General features: G+C 39.7%; 1 protein-coding gene across 4 annotated transcripts in view; it reads left to right on the top strand.

The window, feature by feature from the left end:
• EXOC6B (exocyst complex component 6B) overlaps positions 1-27385 on the top strand; it is a 762215-nt gene that overhangs the window by 74167 nt on the left and 660663 nt on the right. For all 4 annotated transcript variants that reach the window (XM_088841568.1, XM_055400057.2, XM_055400058.2 and 1 more), the window contains exon 2: positions 14654-14819. In XM_088841568.1, coding sequence (XP_088697694.1) covers positions 14654-14819 — 166 coding nt within the window. The remainder of the gene's footprint in view (positions 1-14653; positions 14820-27385) is intronic.

Genomic DNA, 27385 nt, shown 5'->3' with positions numbered 1-27385 from the left:
CTCAGACCACATGTGGGTTAATAGGATCAAGGACATTTCACTTTGTACAGTGTCAAAATGAGGTGGTGAATGAGGATACTGTGGCTATAAAGGAGCTTCTTATATCACTTCTTATCAAGTATAGGTCTGGGTGTTTCAACAGATTTTGTTTCTTCATTTTTAAAATTGAATTTTAAATATATTTCTTAAAAGTAGGCTATTACATGCTATAACAAGCTTTTAATGTAGTTGAAGTTGGCTTCTTTTTGGGAAAGTAGCAGAAAAGTAACCTTCAGTATGAATCTTCAAAGAATGGACTCAATCCTGTTTGGTGTATATGTCTCGAGAGAGTGCGAGTTTAAATTCTTTCTGGTTTTGTAAACAGTTTCTTAGGTTCTGCCTAGTTTGTAAGGAGGGAATTTCTTTATCGGGTTAGAGTAGTTGTAGCAGGAAAGGAGGTTTTAGAGAGAGGGTGTTATGAGCTGAATCTTGAAGGATAAGGGGGAATTTGCCAGCTAAAGTGATAGTAAGGGGATTGTGGGCAGAGGGATTATATAGTACACTCAAGGAACTTTAAGTAGAGTTGTAAAGTGAGTGTGGGGAGTACTCAGAGGTAAATCTGTACGTGGAGGTGTCTCATACTCTATGCTAGGGAATTTGGATTTGATCCTGAGGCAGGACTTAATCCTAAATTGTGTGTGTTTTATGATCATATTTCATTTAAAGATCACTGTGAAAGAAGTATTAAACATGGATTTTTAGGGAAAGATGAAGAGGGAGGTGAAAACAGTTGCTCAGAAGAGAAATAATGACATGAGGCAAGGCGTTGGCAGGGGAGGATAGGGAGGAAGAGAAGCCTAGAAAAGCTATTATGGAATTTAATTAGGAGGCCTTTGGGATTGATTAGTGGGAGGCAGGCAAGGTGGAGTGCAGTGTCAAGATTAATTTATGTATTTCTGGTTTGGGTAACTGGTTGGCTGGTGTTTGTTTCAGTTGAGATGGTGAATATAAGAGGGACGTGTAGGTTTGGGAAGAAAAACTAATGGGTTAACTTTTGAGATGCACAGTTTGAGATGTATTTGAGGATGAATGGTGGTTGAATATTCAGGTTTGTGGGATTTGACAAATATGCCTTGTTACTGATTTAGAAACCAAAGATGTTTAATTAAGAGTGAAAACTAAAGTATCGATAGATATCTCTTAGGGAGTTTGAAGAATGAGAAGAGGTGAAGTCTGAGGAGATATTGAGGGCCAGAAGGAAGAAGAATTATTGAAGACTAAGAAGGGGACTATAATAGAAACCCTGGGAGAAGATATTTCAGAAAGAAGAGATGGTTAGCAGTGGCACATACAAAGAAGGAATCAAGCAAATGATGAATGGAAGAATGAATATTTGATTTGACTGTTAGAAGGCTTTTATTGACCTTAGCAAGAATAGGTTCTTCGGGGTAATGTGGTCAGAAACAGGTATGCTGGGTTGAAGAGCAAATCTGATTTGAGGAAATGGAGGCGATGAGTATGGACTGCTCTTTAAGGAATCTTAACTGTGAAAGGAGAAAGAAGGAAGGAGAAAGGATATCAGATTAAAGTTACTGGAAAAGAGATTTTAATTTAATAGTACTTCTTAAAAAAAGAAAAAGAGAGCCCAGTTGTTTTATTAAGAGGTGGCATGTTTTGTTAAGAAAAAGAAGTCAGTAGAGCTGAAACATGAAAACTATAGACATTTAGAAATGTATTGATGGGGTAGAGGAGAAAGGAGTTTTAGAACATACTATTAAAGTAAGGTAGATCATCTATTTTGTTGAGATCAGTTCAGTTGAGTCGCTCAGTCATGTCCAACTCTTTGTGACCCCATGGACTGCAGCACGCCAGGCTTCCCTGTCCATCACCAACTCCCAGAACTTGCTCAAACTCATGTCCATCGAATCGGTGATGCCGTCTAACCTTCTCATCCTCTGTTGTTCCCTTCTCCTCCTGCCTTCAATCTTTCCCAGCATCAGAGTCTTTTCCACTGAGTATCAGTTCTTTGCATCAGGTGGCCAAAGTATTGGAGCTCCAGCTTCAGCATCAGTCCTTCCAATGAATATTCAGGACTGATTTCCTTTAGGATGGACTGGTTTGATCTCCTTGCAGTCCAGGGGACTCTCAAGAGTCTCCTCCAACACCACAGTTCAAAAGCATCAGTTCTTTAGCGCTCATCTTTCTTTATAGTCCAACTCTCACATCCACACACGACTACTGGAAAAACCATAGCTTTGTCTGGATGGACCTTTGTCAGCAAAGTAATGTCTCTGCTTTTTAATAGCCTTTCTTCACAGGAGCAAGTGTCTTTTAATTTCATGGCTGCAGTCACCATCTGCCCTGATTTTGGAGCCCAAGAAAATAGTCCGTCACTTTTCCCATGTTCCCCATCTATTTGCATGAAATGATGGGACCAGATGACATGATCTTTGTTTTTTGAATGTTGAGTTTTAAGGCAGCTTTTTCACTCTCTTATTTCAATTAATTGAGATAGGAATGTACAAATGTTAGGGTAGATGGAGACAGAGATAGACTTGTATATTGGAATGCAGAAGATTAAGAAGATTCATGCTTAATATGCTTGAATTTTCTTTTTCTTTTTTTTTTTTTTTTTGAACAGAGGAAAATTTATGCGTCGAACCTGGACTGGTCACTTATGATAATATACATGCTACAATTCCATTCTCTCCAATCATTCCACCTTCACCCTCTCCCACAGAGTCTATTTCTTTATGAAATAGATGGCTAGAGAGTTGTGAGAGTAAATTGAGAAAGTGGAAGAATGAGTTGATAAAAGACATACCAAATGTTTTAATGGTGCTAACAGTTCATCAATTTGTATGATTAGCTCCATCAGTGTAAGGTTCTATATATTATTGTAGTTGAGTCCTGAAGAGAATGACAGCCAGTTCTAAATGTTGATAGATAGAGCTCAACAGAGAGGTTGCCCTTCCTCTGTTGGGAGATTTATTTTGGTGAGGTTTATAGGTTTGTATTTTTTATTTCTAGAATAATAACTTCTTTGTATCTTTCATCAATATTGGGAAATCTTCAGCTGTTTCTCTGGATATTAATATTACCTGTTTGTTATTTCTTACTAGAGCTCCCATTAAACCCATCCTATTCTCCATGTTCTTAAGCTTTCTTTAATGTTTTTTGCGATAGGTTGAATGTTTTGTGTCTCCCATCAAAATTCATATGTTGAAATTCCAACTCCAAGGTGATGGTATTAAGAGGATTAACGTAGTACCTTTAGGGATGATTATGTCAAGAAAGTGGAGGCTTCATGGACAGGATTAGTTTTTTGAGCCATTATAAAGAGGCCCCAGAGAGCTTGCTTGCTCTTTCAGTTCTGTGAGGATACAAGTTGGCTGCCCAGAAGAGAGAGCCCTTACCTGACCATGCTAACACCCTGATCTCAGACTTCCACCCTCCAGAACTGTGAGAGAGGAATTTTTTCTGTTTATAAGTTACCCAGTGTGTGATATTTTGTATAGTCGCCAAACAGACTAAGACATTTTTCATTTTTTGTCTTTGTGCTACATTTTGTGTAGGTTTTACATATACTTCCTAGTTAAATATTATCCCTTCCCACTTACTAAATTTTTAAATATCAATAATTATTATAACTTTTATTCCAAAAGTTCTATCTTTTTCAGTGTGTCTGTTTTTGTTTTGGTAGTTCCCTCATATTTATTTAAATGTATTACATGTTTATTTTTAACTTATACATGTTTATTTTCAAGTCTTTGCAAGTCTAATTCTGTTATTTTTGTTGATTCTTATTTATCACGTTTTGTTTCTTTGTGTGTTTCATGGTTCTGATACTTGAGTTCAGCTCAAAGGAATGTTATTTGTGACACTAATTATAACTATGACTTAAGATGTATTCCTCTAGAGAAGTTTTTCCTTTTCTTCAGTCAGTTTTCTGGGGATACTGACAACCAGACTGGGACTACTTTTAAAATAAATTCTCAGTTTGAGATATCTTAGACCACACAGGTAATGGTATGAACATGGGCCCTCCCTTTGGGTGAGAAGGGCCAGCTTGTGGCTTCAAATTATCCCAGGAGTCCATCCCCCAACTTCCCTACCCAAAGCAAGTAAGATTCCTTTCAACCTTCTTTTATGGGGAAGACTTTTTCTACATCTTTAACTAAGGGAGTAGCCCTTGGGTATCTTGGCTTTATTCATTTGGAGGCCTCTTACTGGACTGTCTCTTGTGGGCCCTAGGTTTTGTCTCTTGTTCTCTGCTGCTGCTGCTGCTAAGTCACTTCAGTCATGTCCGACTCTGTGTGACCCCATAGACGGAGGCCCACCAGGCTCCCCCGTCCCTGGGATTCTCCAGGCAAGAACACTGGAGTGGGTTGCCATTTTCTTGTTCTCTAGATAATTATAAAATAGAAGCATTAGGTTATAAGGGATTGGTGGAATCTGGATTCCTGTTCCAATTTTGTTTTAGCCTCTGGAAATCTTATTTTCTTTTTTTGCTTAGTCATGCACTAGAAAAGATTTAGAAACTTAATCCAGCAGTTTTAGAAGTTTGGTAGTAGAGATATTTTTCATGGTATATTCAGTCTTGCATATTGTTCATGGAATTCTATCCTGTTTTGCCTACTTGCTGCTAAGTCACTTCAGTCGTATCCGACTCTGTGCGACCCCATAGACGGAAGCCCACCAGGCTCCCCCGTCCCTGGGATTCTCCAGGCAAGAACACTGGAGTGGGTTGCCATTTCCTTCTCCATTGCCTACTTAGTCTCCATCATTTTTTAGGATGGAAACTACTCTGATACCTTTTATCTATCTTCCTTTCAGGGTCTTCATTGCTGAATGAGTCTTAAATTGTGGTCAGTTTTGGCCATGGTGTGCAAAATTGGACCAGGAATTGAATGTTATGTTGCCAAGTCAGGTTCTTTTCTCAGAAAATCAGAAAAGTGTGTGTTGTGTATGTGTATGTGTGTATGACCACACTCATACATATAGTGTACACACTATGTAATATACCTATATGTATATATGATCTGTACCTATGTAGGTATAATAAATATTTACAAATGACATACACTTTTACAAATGATGTCAGATTTATTAATGTGGGCCTAACAAAATTCAACCAACCAATTTTCCCAGAATCACTAAATCATGGAATTTTTCAAATTTTCAAATTTTTCTGGGAAACTTGGTTGAATTTTGTTAGGCCCACATTAAATCTATGTGCATAAGGAGACCGGAACTATTCACTAAAGTGTTTCTAATACCCACCCTGCATTGGTTTGCTTTTCTGTATGAATACCTTTATGATCCTTGTCATTGAAACCATAATGATAATTTTAAGTATGGAGAAGCTGAAGCATTTCTTCAATTAATAGGCAGTCCTTTAAAATATTTTCAGAGCTCTTCAGAGTAATTACTTAAATACTTAAATCTTTTGTAAAGGATCTTGAAGAGTTTTACTGGTGGTGGTGGTGGTTTAGTCACTAAGTCGTGTCCGACTCTTGAGACCCCATGGACTGTAGCCCACCAGGCTCAGAAAGTCCATGGGATTCTCCAGGCAAGAATACTGGAGTGGGTTGCCATTTCCTTCTCCTGAGATAGGTGATTTCAAATCCAGACGATTATGGTAGCTGTAGACAGTAAGTGAGTCAGTAGTTTTATTTAGTTCCAACCTTGTATGTTTAAGTGTTAAATTTGACACTTTGAATTCCATGCAGTGAAATTGGAGCTTATCTACTGATGTTAATTATAACCCTGTATTTACCAACTGTATTACCACTCTACTTTCATCAGTTTTCCAGTTTAGATTCATTCGGTATAACCAGGCCATAATTGGAGTATTTGTTTCATTTGACAGCAGTATCTAAAATCCAACTTTTAGCTGCCAGATTTTATGACCACCACTGAAAACTACAATGGGATAAATCTTATTACACTTCATACAAATTGATACAGAGGTCAAGATGAAGGCACTAACATATCCTGTAGTGCCTTTATGTCTTTAGTTACTTGTGCTGATTAATTGTTCCAACAGTGTGACATTATCCTGGTAGTAGAGCATTCTTCGTATCCTTACTTTGGAGTTTCCTTGCTTTCATTTCAAGGCTGTATATTGTTACCCTGCTTATTTAACTTATATGCAGAGTACATTATGTGAAATGCTGGGCTGGATGAAGCACAAGCTGGAATCAAGATTGCCGGGAGAAATATCAATAACTTCAGATATGCAGATGACACCACCCTTATGGCAGAAAGTGAAGAAGAACTAAAGAGCCTCTTGATGAAAGTGAAAGAGGAGAGTGAAAAAGTTGGCTTAAAGCTCAACATTCAAAAAACAAAGATCATGGCATCTGGTCCCATCACTTCATGGCAAATAGATGGGGAAATAATGGAAATAGTGACAGACTTTATTTTCTTGGACTCCAAAATCACTGCAGATGGTGACTGAAGCCATGAAATTAAAAGACACTTGCTCCTTGGAAGAGTAGCTATGACCAACCTAGATAGCATATTAAAAAGCAGAGACATTACTTTGCCAACAAAGGTCCATCCAGACAAAGCTATGGTTTTTCCAGTAGTCGTGTATGGATGTGAGAGTTGGACCATAAAGAAAGCTGAGCACTGAAGAATTGATGCTTTTGAACTGTGGTGTTGGAGAAGACTCTTGAGAGTCCCCTGGACTGCAAGGAGATCAAACCAGTCCATCCTAAAGGAAATATTCATTGGAAGGACTGATGCTGAAGCTGAAGCTCCAATACTTTGGCCACCTGATGTGAAGAACTGACTCACTGGAAAAGACCCTGATGCTGGGAAGGATTGAAGGCAGGAGGAGAAGGGGACAACAGAGGAGAAGATGTTTGGATGGCATCACTGACTCAATGGACATGAGGTTGAGCAAGCTCCGGGAGTTGGTGATGGACAGGGAAGCCTGGCGTGCTGCAGTCCATGGAGTTGCAAAGAGTTGGACACGACTGAGGAACTGAACTGAACTGCTTTCATTAGTTTATTTCCTAATAGTCTGTTGTTGATTTGACTGATGTTTTGTGACAAGGTCCCTTTCTCCATTTTCCTGTGCTGTTTAACCAATACCAGGTTTTTAGTAGTCTCTTTGGCCAAGTGCCATTTGAAAGTTCTCCACCCTGTTTTTATCACTTTGAAAATAGCTTTCATGGAAGTGGGTTTCCTTCCTGCCTTGCGGGAGAGTTCCATCACAACTTCTTTTGGTTGCATGGGCTATCTTGGTGAAGCCAGTTGTATACCTCGGTATCTGTAAGAGTGGGAAAAGGATTTGAATGTATTTAATCTCCTGTGGCTGTACAAAAACATTTGATTGTGGTCTTCAACTTAGACCTCATCTATTAGCATATCCTTCCCCTGTCATTGATGATAATACACAGTGATCTTCTTTCACCTTTTGCAATCAGGGCATTCAAATTACCTTAGTAAGGTCTGAATTAAATTGATAGACAAACTGAAGTAAGGAAGGGAAGGAACTTTAAACTCCTCTTGACCTCCTGCAGTTTCTCTTGCAACATCATGCTCAGATCTGTTTTTCCATTTTATTTTTAACTTTTGGAATAAACAAGAAATACTGATGATGCTTTTATGGAGCTTAATGAGAAGAAAATGTTTCATGACTAAAACCGTGACAGAAGTTAAAAAACATATATATGAAAAAGAAAAGAACAAACCAAACTCTGAATTTTTTTCTTGGATTAATCAAAAACAAAAGCAAAATGTTTAGTCCTTTGTGTCTTGAAGTTCTCTTTGGTTCTGAAAACATCTCAACAGATAAACTTTGATATGGTACTCTTGTATCCATCTTCGAGGCAATCAGAAACCTACATCTTAGTTTCCTACCCTTCCTTCTCTTTCTCTGTTTTTAGCATATATGGAGGGTCTCCTCTATGCCAGTCTCTGTGCTATTAGCTGGAGAGAAAATGGGTAAGACAAGATCTCAGCCGACAAGATTAGCCTTTTGGTATGGGGAAATTGACAAGTGAATGGGTAATCAGAATATAATTAAACAAGTTCTGAAATGGCATTAATAACAAAAGAGAAACACATAACAGAGTCTATATTTAGAGAATATTTCCCAGTAAAAGAAAGGTGCAAGCTGAGATTTGAAGAGTGAATTGGGAGTTAACTCTTAACTAAGAAGAAAATGGGGAAGAGCAGTCTAAGTCCTGGAAACAGGATTCCTTAGCCCTGTTTAGACTTTGGCTGCTGGTTGTTTTCTTTGCTTTGCCTGCTACCTTTGAAGAATGAACAGTGGTAAGTATTTAGGATACTTTCCTTTGAAAGTCGCAAACTATTAAGACAAAGTGGAAATAGGAAGTTTTCCTTAAAATAGAAAATTTCTTATCACACATAACATGAAGACTGGAGATAGGACTATTCCAGGTTCATCATTAAGGACCCAGTTGTTTTCTATCTTTCCTTTTTGGAATTATCAAGTCATTGGCAGTATCTCCTCTCATCTCGGGATGCTTGCTGCATCCCAAAGCATTATACAGAACAATTTTCAAAGTAGAAAAAACAGTTTCTTTTCCTGCATCATTCAGGAAAGAAGCCTTTCTTTGGATCCTCACTCCCAAACTTCCTTTTACTTCCATCAGTGAGTTGAGTTGTGTCATCTGTTAATTGGTCACTGACTAGGGGAATTAAATTACTGTACTGGTCTAAATTATTAATACTATTTGCCTCTTGCAGTGGGCTTCCCAGGTGGCTCAGTGGGTAAAGAATCTGCATGTCATTCTGGAGATGCAGGGGACACTGGTTCGATCCCTGGGTTGGGAAGGTCCCCTGGAGGAGAGCATGGCAACCCACTCCAGTATTCTTGGCTGGAGAATCCCAGGACAGAGGAGCCTGGCGGGCTGCAGTCCATAGGGTTGCAAAAGAATTGGACATAATTGAAGCATGTGTGCACGCACCTCTTGAGTAGGATAGAAAGGTGAAATACCAGGACAAATTGGGACTCTTCCAATAGGAAGAGGAATGGAATAACTGTTGTGTAGGCACAGCTAGTAGACAATTGACTCATCTTAAAGTAGAAGTGTGTCTTTTTAAAAACCATGCTTCATATTGCATTGTCAGGCTTCATATTGCGTTAGTTTTTCCTTTTTTTTTTTTTGGGTGGAGTTGGTCCCAGGTGTATCAGTAACAGGCAATGTAATTTTGATTAAGGCGTTTAACTTTTCTTGATTTCAGTTTCCTCCATTGTACAATAAAGGCTTTGTATTCCATTTCCAAGACCTCTTTCAGCTCTAACGTTTTAGGGGTGCATGTGACTTTCTTGCTGTCCTTTGCTGTAAAAGGAGACAGACTGATGTACTACAGAGAATACTCTCTAGGAGTGTGGATTTGGCAAGTTACTTCATCTTCTTGGATTTTAGGTTCTTTAGAATAATGTCTAATTTATAAGGTGCCTAGGATTTGCATGACATAGCTTATGCTCATTACATTCTATTTATTTTTATCTTTTGACAAACAAGTGGGAGTTGATATAGGCTTTCACAAGGGATATAATCCTCTTATGATTCAGTAGTTGGTAATAAATATTTTGTTGACTAGAATTCCTGAAGTGTTTTATTTATAAGTTAAAAAATCTCTGTTAATTTAGGTGCAATGTTTAGAAGTATGTGTCAGATATGGACATTAGGATGAAACATTTTAGTTTTTGCAGAAGCCTGTGGTTTATTTGGGATTTTTTGGAAATGACTGTACAAGGCAGTATTTATGAAGTTGAATGAAAATTTAGGCTATACAAAGTTGCTAGTTTAACTTTCACTGCTGCTGCTGCTGCTGCTGCTAAGTCACTTCAGTCGTGTCCGACTCTGTGTGACCCCATAGACGGAGGCCCACCAGGCTCCCCCGTCCCTGGGATTCTCCAGGCAAGAACACTGGAGTGGGTTGCCATTTCCTTGGATCATCACAAATAATTAAACCCGTGGTACAGTTTATTTTGTAGTCTTAACTATGACACACCTAAGGCCCAAATGTCAAAAGCATATAACTTTGTTTTTAAGATTCTACTTTTTATTAGAAATGGACATTTAAATATTAGAGTACTTTATATATAATATCATTTAACAAGTTATAAGACTTTGACTGGCAAGAATTATAGAATATAGTTTTAGATTTTTAAGCGTCCTTTGCTTGGTCACATCAAATTTTAAAGACTGTTAGAAATGGGCCATCACTAGATGGCAGTCTTTCTCCAGTTTTAATTCATTTATTGCTGGGAAGGGAAATACTCTTTGTTCAAGTTCAGTGTTGACTACCAGTATTAGGTTAATTTCAGGAGATCTATGGCCTTTCCAGAATTTAAGGCTTGTTATTTTTCTTTTTAGCATGTTATATCTGATGGCTGGTTAGCACTAAGTCTGAGATATATGTGAAATGCTGATGTAAGTTGAACTGTTAGGTACTGATCTATAATTATAATTGCCTTTTCCTATGTTAGGCAATTTGAAACAAACTTTTAGGTTTTTAACCCTTTGATAACCAGATGAAAACTATGGATATTTCCCTAAAAACTTATATATACGTGCTTCTTCCACATAAAATCCACATAAAATCTTTAAATTGTGGTTTTCCAGTTGTGTACTCATGGAACACATGTTAATTAAACACAGTCCAAAGCTCCTGTTTTAAGTGTAGGTTTTACATTTTATTCTAACTTTTTAAATTCTCAAGATACTCAGGAGATCCACTATATAAGCCTTTCATATTATTCAACATTATTATAATTAAGAGAGTATTAGAATCATAAAGGCCCTAAAATAGGAGAAACAGGTGGGGCCCTAGTGATAAGGATGTAGAAAATACATTAACTCTTCTGAAAAATGTTTGATGTTTACATTATTATGACTGGGCTTGAAAGTGGAATTGAATTGTAGAAATTTAGAGCTAGGCTGATGCTAAAAAGAATTTATAATTGATTGCTTCCTATTTCCTAAATGCGAAAGCTGAGTGTCCTAGAGATTAACTCCTAGTTAATTACATTGCTAAACACCAAGGCCACACAGTCAAGGCAGTTAAAATCCACTTTTCCTTTCTTTCATTTATACTTTTTAAAAATAGAAAGTTCAGGGAGCTAGGGAGGCACTATTAACATAAATTATGAACTTCTTAACTTTGAGATTTTCTTCTCCTTGAGGTTGTCTTTTGCATATAAATGTAGATCTTTGGAGGGAGAACAATAGAAAGAAGTTTTACATTGTATAAGGAAGTATACTTACTACTTAAAAGTGTTATTGGGTCAAGATATAACTGAATTTGAAACCAAGAGGCTTGTCTTAATATTGAGTAATAATCTTCTTACGCCATTTAGATGGTTGGATTTTCAGTGGTTATTTCTCTTCTTCAAATGGCAAGGAACACTGGTGCCTTTACATGGAAATCTTTCTTTGTCTTTCCTTTGGAAGGGGAACAGTTAGGCTTGTTTGAGGTTAGTTATTCAAACCTTATTTGAGGTTAGACTTGTTTGAGGTTAGTTACAGATAGCTCCTTTAGGCGTTTTAATTGTTTTAATTGTCAAAGCAGGGGTTGTTTATAATTTATTTGAAGATCTGTTCCTTTTATTTATTCATAAATAAATGTTCAGAATTTTTACTGGAATCCAAACTTGTATATGTATTATGTTCTATGATTACTGCTGAGTTTTGGGCAATGGAACTGATTTGCTGAATCAGGATGGTAATCTGGTCCTACAAATTATGTGCTGTGTGTGCTCAGTTGCATCAGTCGTGTCTGACTCCCTGTGACCCTAAGGACCATAGCCTGCCAGGCTCCTCTGTCTGTGGGATTCTCCAGGCATGAATACTGGAGTGGGTTGCTATGCCCTCCTTCAGGGGATCTTCCCAGCCCAGGGATTGAATCTGCATTTCTTGCATTGGCAGGCAGGCTCTCTACCACTAGTGCCACCTGGGCAGTCCAAATGATTATAGAACCAGAAAATGTTGGTAATGAGCAAAAGTATATTTGTTGAATAAATGTCAGAGATGTAAGAGTTCTTAGACATAATGTTCTTCCTAGGTGACACTAATGGTGAAGAATCTGCCTGCCAGTGCAGGAGATGTAGGAGACACAGGTTTAGTTCCTGGGTCCATGAGAGCCCCTGGAGAAGGAAATGGCAGTCCATTTCAGTGTTCTTGCCTGGGAAATCCCATGGATGGAGAAGCCTGGTGGGCTACAGCCCATGGGGTTGCAAAGAGTTTGACATGACTGAGCGACTAAACAACAACAGAGACAACAATAGTCATTCATTTAGTCAGTGAATGTTTACTTACCACCTGTTACCTATCTGGCATTGTTTTAGAGGTAGAAGTGAATATGGCAGACACAGTTGTTGCCCTGGAGCTTACAATCTCATTGGGATGGGTTGGGGGGAAGATAACAAACTGGATGATGAGAAGGAGAAAATTGTTTGAAGATACAGGGAATGAGTGTTATTAGCATATGAACAGCAAAAACAAAATGCTTGAGGCAGGAAGAGACTAAAAAATTCCTCTGTAGCAGGAGCATAGAGGATGGAGGAAGGCAAGGCTAGAGGCGTGACTTAGGGAGAAACAATGTTAGAGAAATAATCAGAGGCTAGATTATGTGGAATGTTATAGGCCATGATAAGGGTTTATGACTTTTATTCCTTTTGTAAAGAGAAGGAATTGGAGAGTCCAACTCTTGTGACTCCATGGACTGTAGCCTGCCAGGCTCCTCTGTCCGTGGGATTCTCCAGGTTAGAATACTGGAGTGGGTTGCCATTCCCTTCTCCAGAGGGTCTCCCTGGCCCAGGAATCGAATCTAGGTCTCCTGCATTGCAGGCAGATTCTTTACCCACTGAGCTATGAGGGAAGCCCTGTGACTAACACAAACAGGAGGGTGACATATGAACTACTGCTTCATAAAGGCCATTTTGACTGCTATGTGGAGTATCTCCTTTGGGACAAGAAGTAGCGGGAGTGAGGGGTGCCGAATGGAGAATTTTAGGAGCTATTGCTTTGGTCCAGTGAGCCAGTGATAGAAGTTTCAGTTCAGTTCAGTTCAGTTCAGTCGCTCAGACTAGGGTTTTTATTGGAAATGGTGGGATGGTGGTTAATTTTAAGATATGCTTTGGAGGTTAAGTTGTCAAGACTTACTAGTGGATTGGGTGAGGTGTTTGATGGAAAGAGGTACATTGGGAGTGCTTCCTGGATTTGGATATTTGACGTGGGTAACTGGATATGCCATTAGCTGTGATGGGTAGCTGAGTGGTAGGGAGCTTTTGAGAGGATCAAGTTTGGGAGTGGAGATAGTCTGGTGATAGATGATTTTTTTCTATGTTAAAATTCAAGATGATTTTTAAAAATCCAATTTGAGTTGTTAAATAGTAGCTAGGCATTTGAGCCTGGTGCTCAAGGAAGTGCTCAGAATTGAAGGTATAGATTAGGAAGTCTACCACTATAATAGATGGTATATATTATAAAGATATTGGGATTAGCTGTTATTTCTTGGTGAGAGAGCACAGGTAGGTAAGAGAAGAGCTTTCTGGAATATTTAGAAATAGAGGAGGAAGAGTCCAGGAAGGAGATTAAGAAGGCATGTCAGTAAAATGATGAAAACCACTTAGTGTGGCACCCTTGAAGTCTAGAGAAAAGAGTGTTTCCAGAAGGAAGATATATTAAACCATAGACAATGCTGCCATTAGGTGCAGTAAGATGAATGCTAACTGTTCGGAGGTGAGAAGGTAGAAAAAAAATTTGCTGGGAAGAGGAGCAGCGACATAAGGTGGTGGCTGGAGGGAAATGAGTAGGTAAAGATGGATTTCGTAAAGTCATGTTTATATATTCATGAGAATCATTTAGTAGAGTAGAAGAGATATATAATTTAGGGTAGGAATAAAAAGGGGTAATTGCAGGAGTAAAGTTCTTAGAGACTACAGGAATGACTATAGATAAACACTTGAATTTTTATTGTTACAAGAGGGTGGGCAGAATAGGAGTTTTAAATGTAAGCAGGTTGGTTGAGAGGAGATGAAATAATACATATATGTTACATATAGATAACATATATATATATTTCTGTGAAATACAACTGAAAGTGACAGAGAGGGTGGGCATTTGAGGAGTGGAGAAAGTAAGGTTTTCACGCATTTTAGAGGCTACAAAGTGATTTTTTTTGGTGGTGGTATTGGATGGGATAATCTTAATAATATTATCTACTAATGTTTGGCTGCCCAGTTTAAATTTGTCATCAGATATAGCTAAACTGAGTTTAGCAGCACAGCTATGTGATTTCTCTCTAGCAATGTCAGCTTCTTGAGTATAATCTTGGAGTAAATGTATAGTTGGGTTTTTCCAAAATTAGGTTTTTCTAGATTAGTTTAACTGAGAAAGAAAGGTACAGAGGAATTATAATTCAGTCCTTTTATGATGAGAATTCTATAATGATTACTGTCAAACACTTAAATATTTTTCAATAAATAAGGAAGTAAAACTTTAGATTTGCTAAAAAAATTCATCAAACATTGGGGCAACATTAATACAATTGAATTACTCTGTGGTTTATGTAACTTAAACATCTGATTTCCAAATAAATTTGCTTCCTGGGTTTGTAGTTTTGTTTCTCTTTCTTAGGTATAAATCTGTGTGTAATCTTCATGGCATTTTTTTTGTAAAAGGTCTGTCTATGATGGTGAGGAACATGGACGATTCATGGAGAAGCTTGAAACTCGCATCCGCAATCATGACCGAGAAATTGAGAAAATGTGCAACTTTCATTATCAGGGCTTTGTGGACTCTATAACAGAACTGCTGAAAGTGAGAGGAGAAGCCCAGAAACTCAAAGTAAGGAGACTCTTTCTCTTTGTCTTCGGGTTTTGGGTAACATTAAAAGAGCAGGGACTGCATTACAGGTTACGTATTTGTGGTAAAGATTTTTGAATAGTAAGAAAGGGATTTGTACTGAAACATAGATAATTGGGATTACAGCTTTTAACTGAAAAGGATACTCTTTTAAGTTAAAATTTATTGGGGATAACTACATGTGGATGAGAGCTAGTAATAAGAATCAGTTTCTTCCAGATAGAAACTTAATTGATCTTTCAAGTCATCTGTCTACTTCCTTGCTAGGTAAAACCCATCACTGTTGAATGACAGAATTTCAAGCCATGGCTGCAGAAGTCTTTGTGGCATGGCAATCTGAGGCAGAGGAAAAAAAAAATTGTGATAGTCATGGAGGGTCTTCTACCAAAGTATGAAAGTTCTTTCTTGATAGGACTAACTAAAGCTTAGGAGAGAGGGTAGCTGTATTGGTTTTGTCCCTGGCATAGCAAATTTCCTTATCTTGGGTAACTGACTTTGCTACAGAAATACTACTGTGTTTGATTATGGGATGCTGTCTTAGTGCCTTTTGGGGGGTGTTATGAAATAAACAGTATTGGCTCTATAAAATCACCCAAATTCTGAAGTCCAAATCACAGTGGGTCTGCAAGGTTTCAAAGTCTGAGGAGGCCTTACAAATAGCTGTGAAAAGAAGAGAAGCGAAAAGGAAAGGAGAAAAGGAAAGATGTAAGCATCTGAATGCAGAGTTCCAAAGAATAGCAAGGAGAGATAAGAAAGCCTTCCTCAGCGATCAATGCAAGGAAATAGAGGAAAACAACAGAATAGGAAAAACAAGAGATCTTTTCAAGAAAATTAAAGATATCAAGGGAACATTTCATGCAAAGATGAGCTCGATAAAGGACAGAAATGGTATGGACCTAACAGAAGCAGAAGATATTAAGAAGAGGTGGCAAGAATACACAGAAGAACTGTACAAAAAAGATCTTCATGACCAAGATAATCATGATGGCATGATCACTCACCTGGAGCCAGACATCTTGGAATGTGAAGTCAAGTGGGCCTTAGAGAGCATCACCACGAACAAAGCTAGTGGAGGTGATGGAATTCCAGTTGAGCTATTTCAAATCCTGAAAGATGATGCTGTGAAAGTGCTGCACTCAATATGCCAGCAAATTTGGAAGACTCAGCAGTGGCCACAGGACTGGAAAAGGTCAGTCTTCATTCCAATCCCAGAGAAAGGCAATGCCAAAGAATGCTCAAACTACCAAACAATTGCACTCATCTTACACGCTAGTAAAGTCATGCTCAAAATTCTACAAGCCAGGCTTCAGCAGTATGTGAACCATGAACTTCCAGATGTTCAAGCTGGTTTTAGAAAAGGCAGAGGCACCAGAGATCAAATTGCCAACATCCGCTGGATCATGGAGAAAGCAAGAGAGTTCCAGAAAAACATCTGTTTCTGCTTCATTGACTGCCAAAGCCTTTGACTGTGTGGATCTCAATAGACTGTGGAACATTCTGAAAGAGATGGGAATACCAGACCCCCTGACCTGCCTCTTGAGAGATCTGTATGCAGGTCAGCAAGCAACAGTTAGAACTGGACATGGAACAACAGACTGGTTCCAAATAGGAAAAGGAGTATGTTAAGGTTGTATATTGTCACCTTGCTTATTTAACTTATATGCAGAGTACATCATGAGGAACGCTGGGCTGGAAGAAGCACAGGCTGGAATCAAGATTGCAGGGAGAAATATCAATAAGCTCAGATATGAAGATGACACCACCCTTATGGCAGAAAGTGAAGAGGAACTCAAAGGACTCTTGAAGAAAGTGAAAGAGGAGAGTGAAAAGTTTGGCTTGAAGCTCAACATTCAGAAAACTAAGATCATGGCATCTGGTCCCATCACTTCATGGGAAATAGATGAGGAAACAGTGGAAACAGTGTCAGACTTTATTTTTTTGGGCTCCAAAATCACTGCAGATGCTGATTGCAGCCAGGAAATTAAAAGACGCTTACTCCTTGGAAGGAAAGTTATGACCAACCTAGATAGCATAGTAAAAAGCAGAGACATTACTTTGCCAACCAAGGTCCATCTAGTCAAGGCTATGGTTTTTCTCTTGGTCATGTATGGATGTGAGAGTTGGACTGTGAAGAAAGCTGATTGCCGAAGAATTGATGCTTTTGAACTGTGGTGCTGGAGAAGACTCTTGAGAGTCGCTTGGACTGCAAGGAGATCCAACCAGTCCATTCTAAAGGAGATCATTCCTGGATGTTCATTGGAAGGACTGATGCTAAAGCTGAAACTCCAATACTTTGGCTACCTCATGCGACGAGTTGACTCCCTGGAAAAGAGTCTGATGCTGGGAGGGATTGGGGTTGGGAGGAGACGGGGATGACGGAGAATGAGATGGCTGGATGGCATCACCGATTAATCGACATGAGTTTGAGTGAACTCGGGAGTTGGTGATGGACAGGGAGGCCTGGCGTGCTGTGATTCATGGGGTCGCAAAGAGTCGGACATGACTGAGCGACTGAACTGAACTGAACTGATAACTACTATCCAGTCATCATAAGAAATACAATGTTATAAGGAAAATTAAATGTCTCTTTTTTACCCTTCCCTGTGGCTTTCTTTACTCTACCCTTCAAAAATAGCAGATCTTATTTGTTGTTAATGTTCTTTAATGCTTAACTATTATAATTGAAATTAAATTAATTTCCCAGTCAATTTACCAGATTTAATTTCAGATGAATTAAAAAGTTAAATGTAAAAAATGAAACCATAAAGAAAGAAGTAGAAAATGTAGATGAATATTTATGTGATTTTGGGGAGTGAGGAATGCATTTCTAAACACAATTCCTAAGCTAGAAAGAAAATATTGATACATATGATGATAGTACAGTGAAAAACTTTCTACATACAAATTAAAAATGTAAAGGTAAATAATAAAATGTTTACAAATACATATGAAAAATGATTGATATCCTAACGGAAAAGATCTTTATAAATTAATAGGAAAAATGTGAACACTAATAGAAAACTTGCTTGTTAATGTACAGTTTACATACAAAGAAATAGAAGGGAACTCTACAATTTAGAAATAATTAAACGAATACAAATTTAAACAATAAAGTGCCACCTAATAAAATAACAAAAATGAAACAAATGTTGATTAAAGTTGGAGATGATACTTATCCACTGGAGAATGCCTGGTTGGAGTGGAGACTGTTACAACTTTTAGGGGGAGCAGTTTTATATATCAATACTGAAAGCTTCTCATGGATCTCCGCCTTGTCATGGTGAAGGGGCTTGCAGAACTCGGTGAAGCAATGGGCCATGCTGTGCAGGACCACCCAAGATGGATGAGGCGCCGTAGAGAGTGCTGACAAAATGCAGTCCACTGGAGGGGAGAATGGCAAACCGCTCCAGTGTTCCTGCTATGAGAGCCCCGTGAACTGTATGAAAAGGTAGAAAGATATGAAACCAAAAAATGAGCGCCCCCCAGGTCGGAAGGTGACCAGTATGCTACTGGGGAAGAGCAGAGGGCAATTTCTCATAGTTCCAGAAAGAATGAAGCAGCCAGGCCAAAGTGGAAAGATGTTCACTTGTGAATGTGTCTGGTAATGAAAGTAAAATCCGATGCTGTAAAGAACAGTATTGCAGAGGAATCTGGAGTGTTAGGTCCATGAATCAAGGTAAATTGGATGTGGTCGAGTAGGCTTATCTCACATGCTAGTAAAGTAATGCTCAAAACTCTCCAAGCCAGGCTTCAGCAATACGTGAACCGTGAACTTCCAGATGTTCAAGCTGGTTTTAGAAAACGCAGAGGAACCAGAGATCAAATTGCCAACATCCGCTGGATCATCAAAAAAGCAAGAGAGTTCTAGAAAAGCATCTATTTCTGCTTTGTTGACTATGCCAAAGCTTTTGACTGTGTAGATCACAATAAACTGTGGAACATTCTGAAAGAGATGGGAATACCAGACCACCTGACCTGCCTCTTGAGAAACCTGTATGCAGGTCAGGAAGCAACAGTTAGAACTGGACATGGAACAACAGACTGGTTCCAAATAGGAAAAGGAGTACATCAAGGCTGCATATTGTCACCCTGCTTATTTAACTTATATGCAGACTACATCATGAGAAATGCTGTACTGGAAGAAGCACAGGCTGGAATCAGGATTGCTGGGAGAAATATCAATAACCTTAGATATGCAGATGACATCACCCTTATGGCAGAGAGTGAAGAGGAACTAAAAAGCCTCCTGATGAAAGTGAAAGAGGATAGTGAAAAGTTTGGCTTGAGCTCAACATTCAGAAAACTAAGATCATGGCATCTGGTCCCATCACTTATGGGGAAACAGTGGAAACAGTGTCAGACTTTATTTTTTTGGGCTCCAAAATCACTGCGGATGCTGATTGCAGCCATGAAATTCAAAGATGCTTACTCCTTGGAAGGAAAGTTATGACCAACCTAGACAGCATATTAAAAAGCAGACACATTACTTTGCCAACAAAGGTCCGTCTAGTCAAGGCTATGGTTCTCCCAGTAGTCATGTATGGATGTGAGAGTTGGGCTATAAAGAAAGCTGAGCACCAAAGAATTGATGCTTTTGAACTGTGGTGTTGGAGAAGACTCTTGAGAGTCCCTTGGACAGCAAGAAGATCCAACCAGTTCATCCTAAAGGAGATCAGACCTGGGTATTCATTGGAAGGACTGATGCTAAAGCTGAAACTCCAGTACTTTGGCCACCTCATGTGAAGAGTTGACTCACTGGAAAAGACCCTTATAGCTGGGAGGGATTGGGGGCAGGAGGAGAAGGGGACGACAGAGGATGAGATGGTTGGATGGCATCACCAACTCGATGGACATGAGTTTGGGTAAACTCTGGGAGTTGGTGATGGACAGGGAGGCCTGGCGTGCTGCGATTCATGGGGTCGCAAAGAGTCGGATATGACTGAGCGACTGAACTGAACTGAAGCAGGAGATGGCAAGAGTAAACATCGACGTATTAGGAATCAGTGAACTAAAATGGATGAGAATGGGCAGATTTATTTATTTTTATTTTTTTTATTGGAGACTAATTACTTTACAATATTATATTGGTTGGTTTTGTCATACAGTGACATGAATCCGCCCCGGGTGTACATGTGTTCTCCTTCTTGAATCCCCCTCCCACCTCCCTTCTCCCCTTATCCTCCCTCTGGGTCATCCCCGTGCACCAGCTCCGAGCATCCTGTATCATGCATTGAACCTGGACTGGTGATTTGTTTCATATATGATAATATACATGTTTCAATGCCATTCTCCCAAATCATCCCACCCTCACCCTCTCCCACAGAGTCCCAAAGACTGTTCTATACACCTGTGTCTCTTTTGCTGTCTCGTATACAGGGTTATCATTACCATCTTTCTAAATTCCATTTATATGCGTTAGTATACTGTATTGGTGTTTTTCTTTCTGGCTTACTTCACTCTGTATAGTAGGCTCCAGTTTCATCCACCTCATTAGAACTGATTCAAATGTATTCTTTTTAATGGCTGAGTAATAATCCATTGTGTATATGTACCAAAGCTTTCTTATTCATTTGTCTGCAGATGGACATCTAAGTTGCTTCCATGTCCTGGCTATTATAAAGTGCTGCAATGAACATTGGGGTGCATGTGTCTCTTTGAATTCTGGTTTCCTCGGTGTGTATGAGAATGGGCGAATTTAATTCAGATGACCATTATATCTACTACTGTGGGTAAGAATCCCTTAGAAGATATGGAGTAGCCCTCATAGTCAACAAAAGAGACTGAAATGCAGTACTTGGTTTCAACCTCAAAAATAGCAGAATGATCTTGGTTCATTTCTAAAGCAAACCATTCAACATCACAGTAATCTTAAGTCTGTGCCCAGCCACCAATGCCAAAGAAGCTGAAGTTGATCAGTTCTATGAAGACCTAGAAGACCTCCTAGAACTAACACCAGAAAAAATGTCCTATTCATCATAGGGGATTGGAATGCAGAAGTAGGATGTTAAGAGATACCTGTATTAAGAGGCAAGTTTGGCATTGGAGTACAAAATGAAGCAGGACAAAGGCTAGCAGAATTTTGCCAAGAGAATACACTGATCATAGCAAATACCATTTTTCAACAACACAAAAGAAGACTTTATGGATGAATATCACCACATGATCAATACTGAAATCAGATTGATTGCGTTCATTGCAGCTGAAGATGAAGAAACTCTATACAGTCAGCAAAAGCAAGACCTGGAACTGACTGTGGCATAGATCATCAGGTCCTTATAGCAAAATTCAGGCTTAAACTAAGGAAAGTGGGGAAACCACTAGGCCAGTCAGTTATGATCTAAATAAAATCTCCTACAATTATAGAGAGGTTACAAATAGATCTGGTAGATTCAGTAGACAGAGTTCCTGAAGAACTATGGACAGAGCTCCCTAATATTATACAAGAAGTATTGACCAAAACTATCCCAAAGAAAAAGAAATGCAAGGAGGCACAGTGGTCGTTTGAGGTTTTACAAATAGCTGAGGAAAGAAGAGAAGCTTAAGGCAAGGAAGAAAGGGAAAGGTATAATCAACTGAATGCAGAGTTCCAGAGAATAGCAGGGAGAGACAGGAAGGCCTTATTCAACAAACAATGAAGAGAAATAGAAGAAAACAACAGAAGGGGAAAGACTAGAGGTCTCTTGAAGAAACTAGAGATATCACAGGAAAATGTCAATGCAAAGATAGGCATTATAAAGGACAGAAACGGTTAAGACCCCGTAGAAGCAGAAGAGATCAAGAAGAGATGGCAGGAATACACGACGAACTGTACAAAAAAGGTCTTAATGACCCGGATAACCACGATGGTGTGGTCACTCACCTAGAGCCAGATATCCTGGAATGTGAAGTCAAATGGGCCTTAGGAAGCACTGCTGCCAATAAAACTAGTGGAAGTGATGGAATTCCAGTCGAGCTATTTAAAGTCCTAAAAGATGATGCTATTAAAGTGCTGCACTCAGTATGTCAGCAAATCTGGAAATCCCAGCAGTGGTCACATGACTGGAAAATGCCAATATTCATTCCAGTTTCCAAGAAGGGCTGTACTAAAGAATTTCAAATTACTGGACAGTTGCATTCACTTCCCATGCTAGTAAGGTTATGCTCAAAATCTTTCAAGCCAGGCTTCAGCAGTACTTGAATCAAGAACTTCTAGATGTCCAAGCTGGATTTAGTAAAGGCAGAGGAAAAGGGATCACATTGCCAATGTTCACAAAATCATATAGAAAGCAAGGGAATTCCAGAAAAAATCATATATTTCTGATTCATTGACTATACTAAAGCCTTTGACTATGTGAATCATACCAAACTGGAGAACTCTTAAAGATATGAGAATACCAGACCATCTTACCTGTCTCCTGAGGAACGTGTTTGTGGTTCGAGAAGCAACAGTTAGGACCTTATACGGAACAACTGACTGATTCAGAATTGAGAAAGAGTGTGACAGTCTGTATGTTGTCACCCAGTTTATTTAACATATATTCAGAACACATCATGCAAAATGCTGGGTTGGATGAGTTACAGGCTGGAGTCAAGATTTCCAGGAGAAATATCAACAATCTCAGATATACAGATGATACCACTCTAATGGCAGAAGGTGAAGAGGAACTAAACAGCCTCTTGATGAAAGTGAAAGACGAGAGTGAAAAAACCAGCTTAAAACTCAATATTAAAAAAACTAAGATCATGGCATCTGATCCCATCACTTCATGGCAAATAGAAGTGGAAAACATGGAAGCAGTGACAGATTTCCTCTTCTTGGGCTTTAAAATCACTGCAGATGGTGACTGCAATCATGAAACTGGAAGACGATTGCTTCTTGGAAGGCAACTATGACAATCCTAGACAGTGTATTAAAAAGCAAAGACATCACTTTGCTGACAAAGGTCCACATAGTCAAGGCTATGGTCTTTCCAGTAGTCACGTACTGATGTGAGAGATGGACCATTAAGAAAGCAGAACCCTGAAGAATTGATGCTTTCAAGCTGTGGTGTTGGAGAAGACTCTTGAGAGTACCTTGGACCACAAGGAGATCGAACTAGTCAGTCCTAAAGGAAATCAACCCTGAATACTCATTGGAAGGACTGATGTTAATGCTTGGGCCACCTGATGGGAACAGCAGACTCGTTTAAAAAGACCCTTATACTGGGAAAGACTGAAGGCAGAAGGAGAAGAGGGCGACAGAAGATGACATGGTTGAATGGCATCACCGATTCAATGGACGTGAACTTGAGCAAACTCCGAGAGATGGTGAGGGACAGGGAGGCCTGGCATACTGCAGTCCGTGGGGTCACAAAGAGTTGGACTTGATGACTGAACAACAGCAACTGAAAATTGCAAACAGCAACAGATGAAAACATAGTTTTCATTTATTCTAAAGCTGTAGGTGCGTGTACAATGATGTGCATGTGATTTTTTTTTTTTGGTGGCTAAAACTTTAAAATGTCCCTGAAAGTCTTTTACTAGAGGATTAGTAAAATAAATCATGGTATATCCACTTAAAAGAGTAGTAAACTACATTACTGTAGAAGGATATCTGATATGAGAACATTTGCTTAATGTATAAAAACAGATTAAAAAGTATGAACAAATTTGGTTCTATTTAAAAAGTTATACTGGGCTTCCCTGGTGGCTCAGAGGTTAAAGCGTCTGCCTCCAATGCGGGAGATCCGGGTTCGATCCCTGGGTCGGGAAGATCCCCTGGAGAAGGAAACGGTAACCCACTCCAGTATTCTTGCCTGGAGAATCCCATGGACGGAGAAGCCTGGTCGGCTACAGTCCATGGGGTCGCAAAGAGTCGGACATGACTGAGCGATGGAACTGAACTGGAACTGAACTGAATTTTAAGGGACTGAAAAGCTTCAAGTGGACAAAAGTACCTGAAATATGTGAAAACAAAGATCCGGCGCTTCTGCCAGGAGTTGTATGCTCTGTTTGTCCTCACTCAGCTTCCTCATCCCAGCTTCCCATCCACCCTCACCTCGTGCTGTTTTGGATGCCTGTGTTCGAAAACCTCTCTCTCTCCCTCGGGCACTTTGTCCATGATAGGCAAAAGGGTGCTCTGTCTCTGGTTACTGAAGTAGGCATGTAGTGGAGTACCTGAATATTACCCATAATGTTCTCTGTTAACACATGGGAGACTGCCCTAGGGGGCATCCTTTCAGCCTGTGTGAAGAGCCTGTGAAAATTCTTGAACTTTAGAAAAAAGTTTAGGAAGTAGAAAAGGTTGAATATTACCTACTATCAGTATTTGAACATAGCAATGAAATTTCTGTGTTCTCTAGGATGCCAATTATTTTTTTTGATTCACAGTATGTGTGTGTGTGTGTGTGTGTGTGTATAAATACATACACATATCATACATATGTTCTCTGAATCAAGAAGTAGCATTCTAGACAAGTATTATATTTGTGATCCCACACAGTCAAAGGCTTTGGCATAGTCAATGAAGCAGAAATAGATGTTTTTCTGGAACTCTCTTGCTTTCTCCATGATCCAGCGGATGTTGGCGATTTGATCTGTGGTGCCTCTGCCTTTTCTCAAACCTGCTTGAATATCTGGAAGTTCACGGTTCATGTATTGCTGAAGCCTGGCTTGGAGAATTTTGAGCATGACTTTACTAGCGTGTGAGATGAGCGCAGTTGTGCGGTAGTTTGAGCATTCTTTGGCATTGGCAGCGGCTGCGCTTTGCTGGAGCAGCTGTGAAGAGATATCCCATGACCAAGGTAAGAGAAACCCAAGTAAGAGGTAGGTATTACTAGGGGGCATCAGAGGGTAGACACACTGAAATCATAGTCACAGAAAAACTAGTCGATCTGATCACATGGACCACAGCCCTGTCTAACTCAGTGAAACTAAGCCATGCCGTGTGGGGCCACCCAAGATGGCCAGGAGATGGGGGAGAGGTATGACAGAATGTGGTCCACTGGAGAAGGGAATGGCAAACCACTTCAGTATACTTGCCTTGAGAACCCCATGAACAGTATCAAAAGGCAAAATGATAGGATACTGAATGAGGCATTCCCCAGGTCGGTAGGTGCCCAGGATGCTGCTGGAGATCAGTGGAGAAATAACTCCAGAAAGAATGAAGGGATGGAGCCAAAGTGAAACAAATACCCAGTTGTGGATGTGACTGGTGACAGAAGCAAGGTCCAATGCTGTAAAGAGCAATATTGCATAGGAACCTGGAATGTTAGGTCCATGAATCAAGGCAAATTGGAAGTGGTCAAACAGGAGATGGCAAGAGTGAACGTAGACATTCTAGGACTCAGTGAATTAAAATGGACTGGAATGGGTGAATTTAACTCAGATGAGCATTATATCTACTACTGTGGGCAGGAATCCCTTAGAAGAAATGGAGTAGCCATCATGGTCAACAAAAGAGTCCGAAATGCAGTACTTGGATGCAATCTTAAAAACGACAGAATGATCTCTGTTCGTTTTCAAGGCAAACCATTCAGTATTACAGTAATCCAGGCCTATGCCCCAACCAGTAATGCTGAAGAAGCCGAAGTTGAATGGTTCTATGAAGACCTACAAGACCTTTTAGAACTAACACCCAAAAAAGATGTCCTTTTCATTATAGGGGACTGGAATGCAAAAGTGGGAAGTCAAGAAACACCTGGAGTAACAGGCACATTTGGCCTTGGAGCACGGAATGAAGCAGGGCAAAGGCTAATAGACTTTTGCCAAGAGAAGCACACACTGTCTTCCAACAACACAAGAGAAGACTCTACACATGGACATCACCAGATGGTCAACACCGAAATCAGATAGATTATATTCTTTGCAGCCAAAGATGGAGAAGCTCTATACAATCAGCAAAAACAAGACCAGGAGCTGACTGTGGCTCAGATCATGAATTCCTTATTGCCAAATTCAGACTTTAATTGAAGAAAGTAGGGAAAACCACTAGACCATTCAGATATGACCTAAATCAAATCCCTTATGATTATACAGTGGAAGTGAGAAATAGATTTAAGGGACTAGATCTGATAGATAGAGTGCCTGATGAACTCTGGACGGAAGTTCGTGACATTGTACAGGAGACAGGGACCAAGACCATCCCCACAGGAAAGAAATGCAAAAAAGCAAAATGGCTGTCTGAGGAGGCCTTACAAATAGCTGTGAAAAGAAGAGAAGCGAAAAGCAAAGGAGATAAGGAAAGATATAAGCATCTGAATGCAGAGTTCCAAAGATTAGCAAGGAGAGATAAGAAAGCCTTCCTCAGCGATCAGTGCAAATAGAGGAAAACAGCAGAATAGGAAAGACTAGAGATCTCTTCAAGAAAATTAGAGATACCAAGGGAACATTTCATGCAAAGATGGGCTCGATAAAAGTCAGAAATGGTATGGACCTAACAGAAGCAGAAGATATTAAGAAGAGGTGGCAAGAATACACAGAAGAACTGAACAAAAAAGATCTTCATGACCAAGATAATCACGGTGTTGTGATCATTCACCTAGAGCCAGACATCTTGGAATGTGAAGTCAAGTGGGCCTTAGAGAACATCACGATGAAGAAAGCTGGTGGAGGTGATGGAATTCCAGTTGAGCTATTTCAAATCCTGAAAGATGATGCTGTGAAAGCGCTGTACTCAATATGCCAGCAAATTTGGAAAACTCAGCAGTGGCCACAGGACTGGAAAAGGTCAGTCTTCATTCCAATCCCAAAGAAAGGCAATGCCAAAGAGGGCTCAAACTACCACACAATTCCACACAATAGCAGGATGCAAATTCTATTCAAGTTCCCACAGACTATAAAGCAGGAGACACTGAAACATATCCAGGGACGTAAAATAGGGATTCCCAGGTGGCTCAGTGGTAAAGAATCTGCCAGCTAATGCAAGAGACACAAGAGATTCTGGTTCAATCTCTGTGTTGGGATCAATCCCCTGGAGGAAGAAATGGCAACCTACTCCAGTATTCTTGTCTGGGAAATCCCATGGACAGAGGATCCTGATGGGCTGTAGTCCCTAGAGTCACAAAGAATTGGACATGACTGAGCACACACAGAATCTGTACTCTTATCACAGTTGAATTATGTTAGAAATCGGTATCAAAAGATACTCAAAAATATCTCACATATTTTCAAGTACAGTGTGACATTTACCAAGAGAGATCTTGACTTAGCTGTTGAAAGCCTCAATAAAGTTCAGTTCAGTTGCTCAGTTGTGTCTGACTCTTTGCGACCCCATGGACTGCAGCATGCCAGCTTTCCCTGTCCATCAACAACTCCCAGAGCTTACTCAAACTCACGTCCATTGAATTGGTGATGCCATCCAGCCATCTCATCCTCTGACACCCCATCTCCTCCTACCTTCAATCTTTCCCAGCATCAGGGTCTTTTCCAGTGAGTCAGTTTTTTGCATCAGGGGGCCAAATTATTGGATCTTCAGTTTCAGCATCAGTTCTTCCAATGAATATTCAGGACTGATTTCCTTTAGGATGGACTGGTTGGATCTCCTTGCAGTCCAAGGGACTCTCAAGAGTCTTCTCCAACACCACAGTTCA

Source organism: Moschus berezovskii, chromosome 11 (genome assembly GCF_049115385.1).
Source record: "Moschus berezovskii isolate FMDL1 chromosome 11, NW_MosBer_1.0, whole genome shotgun sequence".
Classification (NCBI taxonomy): Eukaryota; Metazoa; Chordata; class Mammalia; order Artiodactyla; family Moschidae; genus Moschus; species Moschus berezovskii.
Note: the sequence above shows the minus strand (reverse complement) of the source record. Positions and strands in the feature narration are given on the sequence as shown.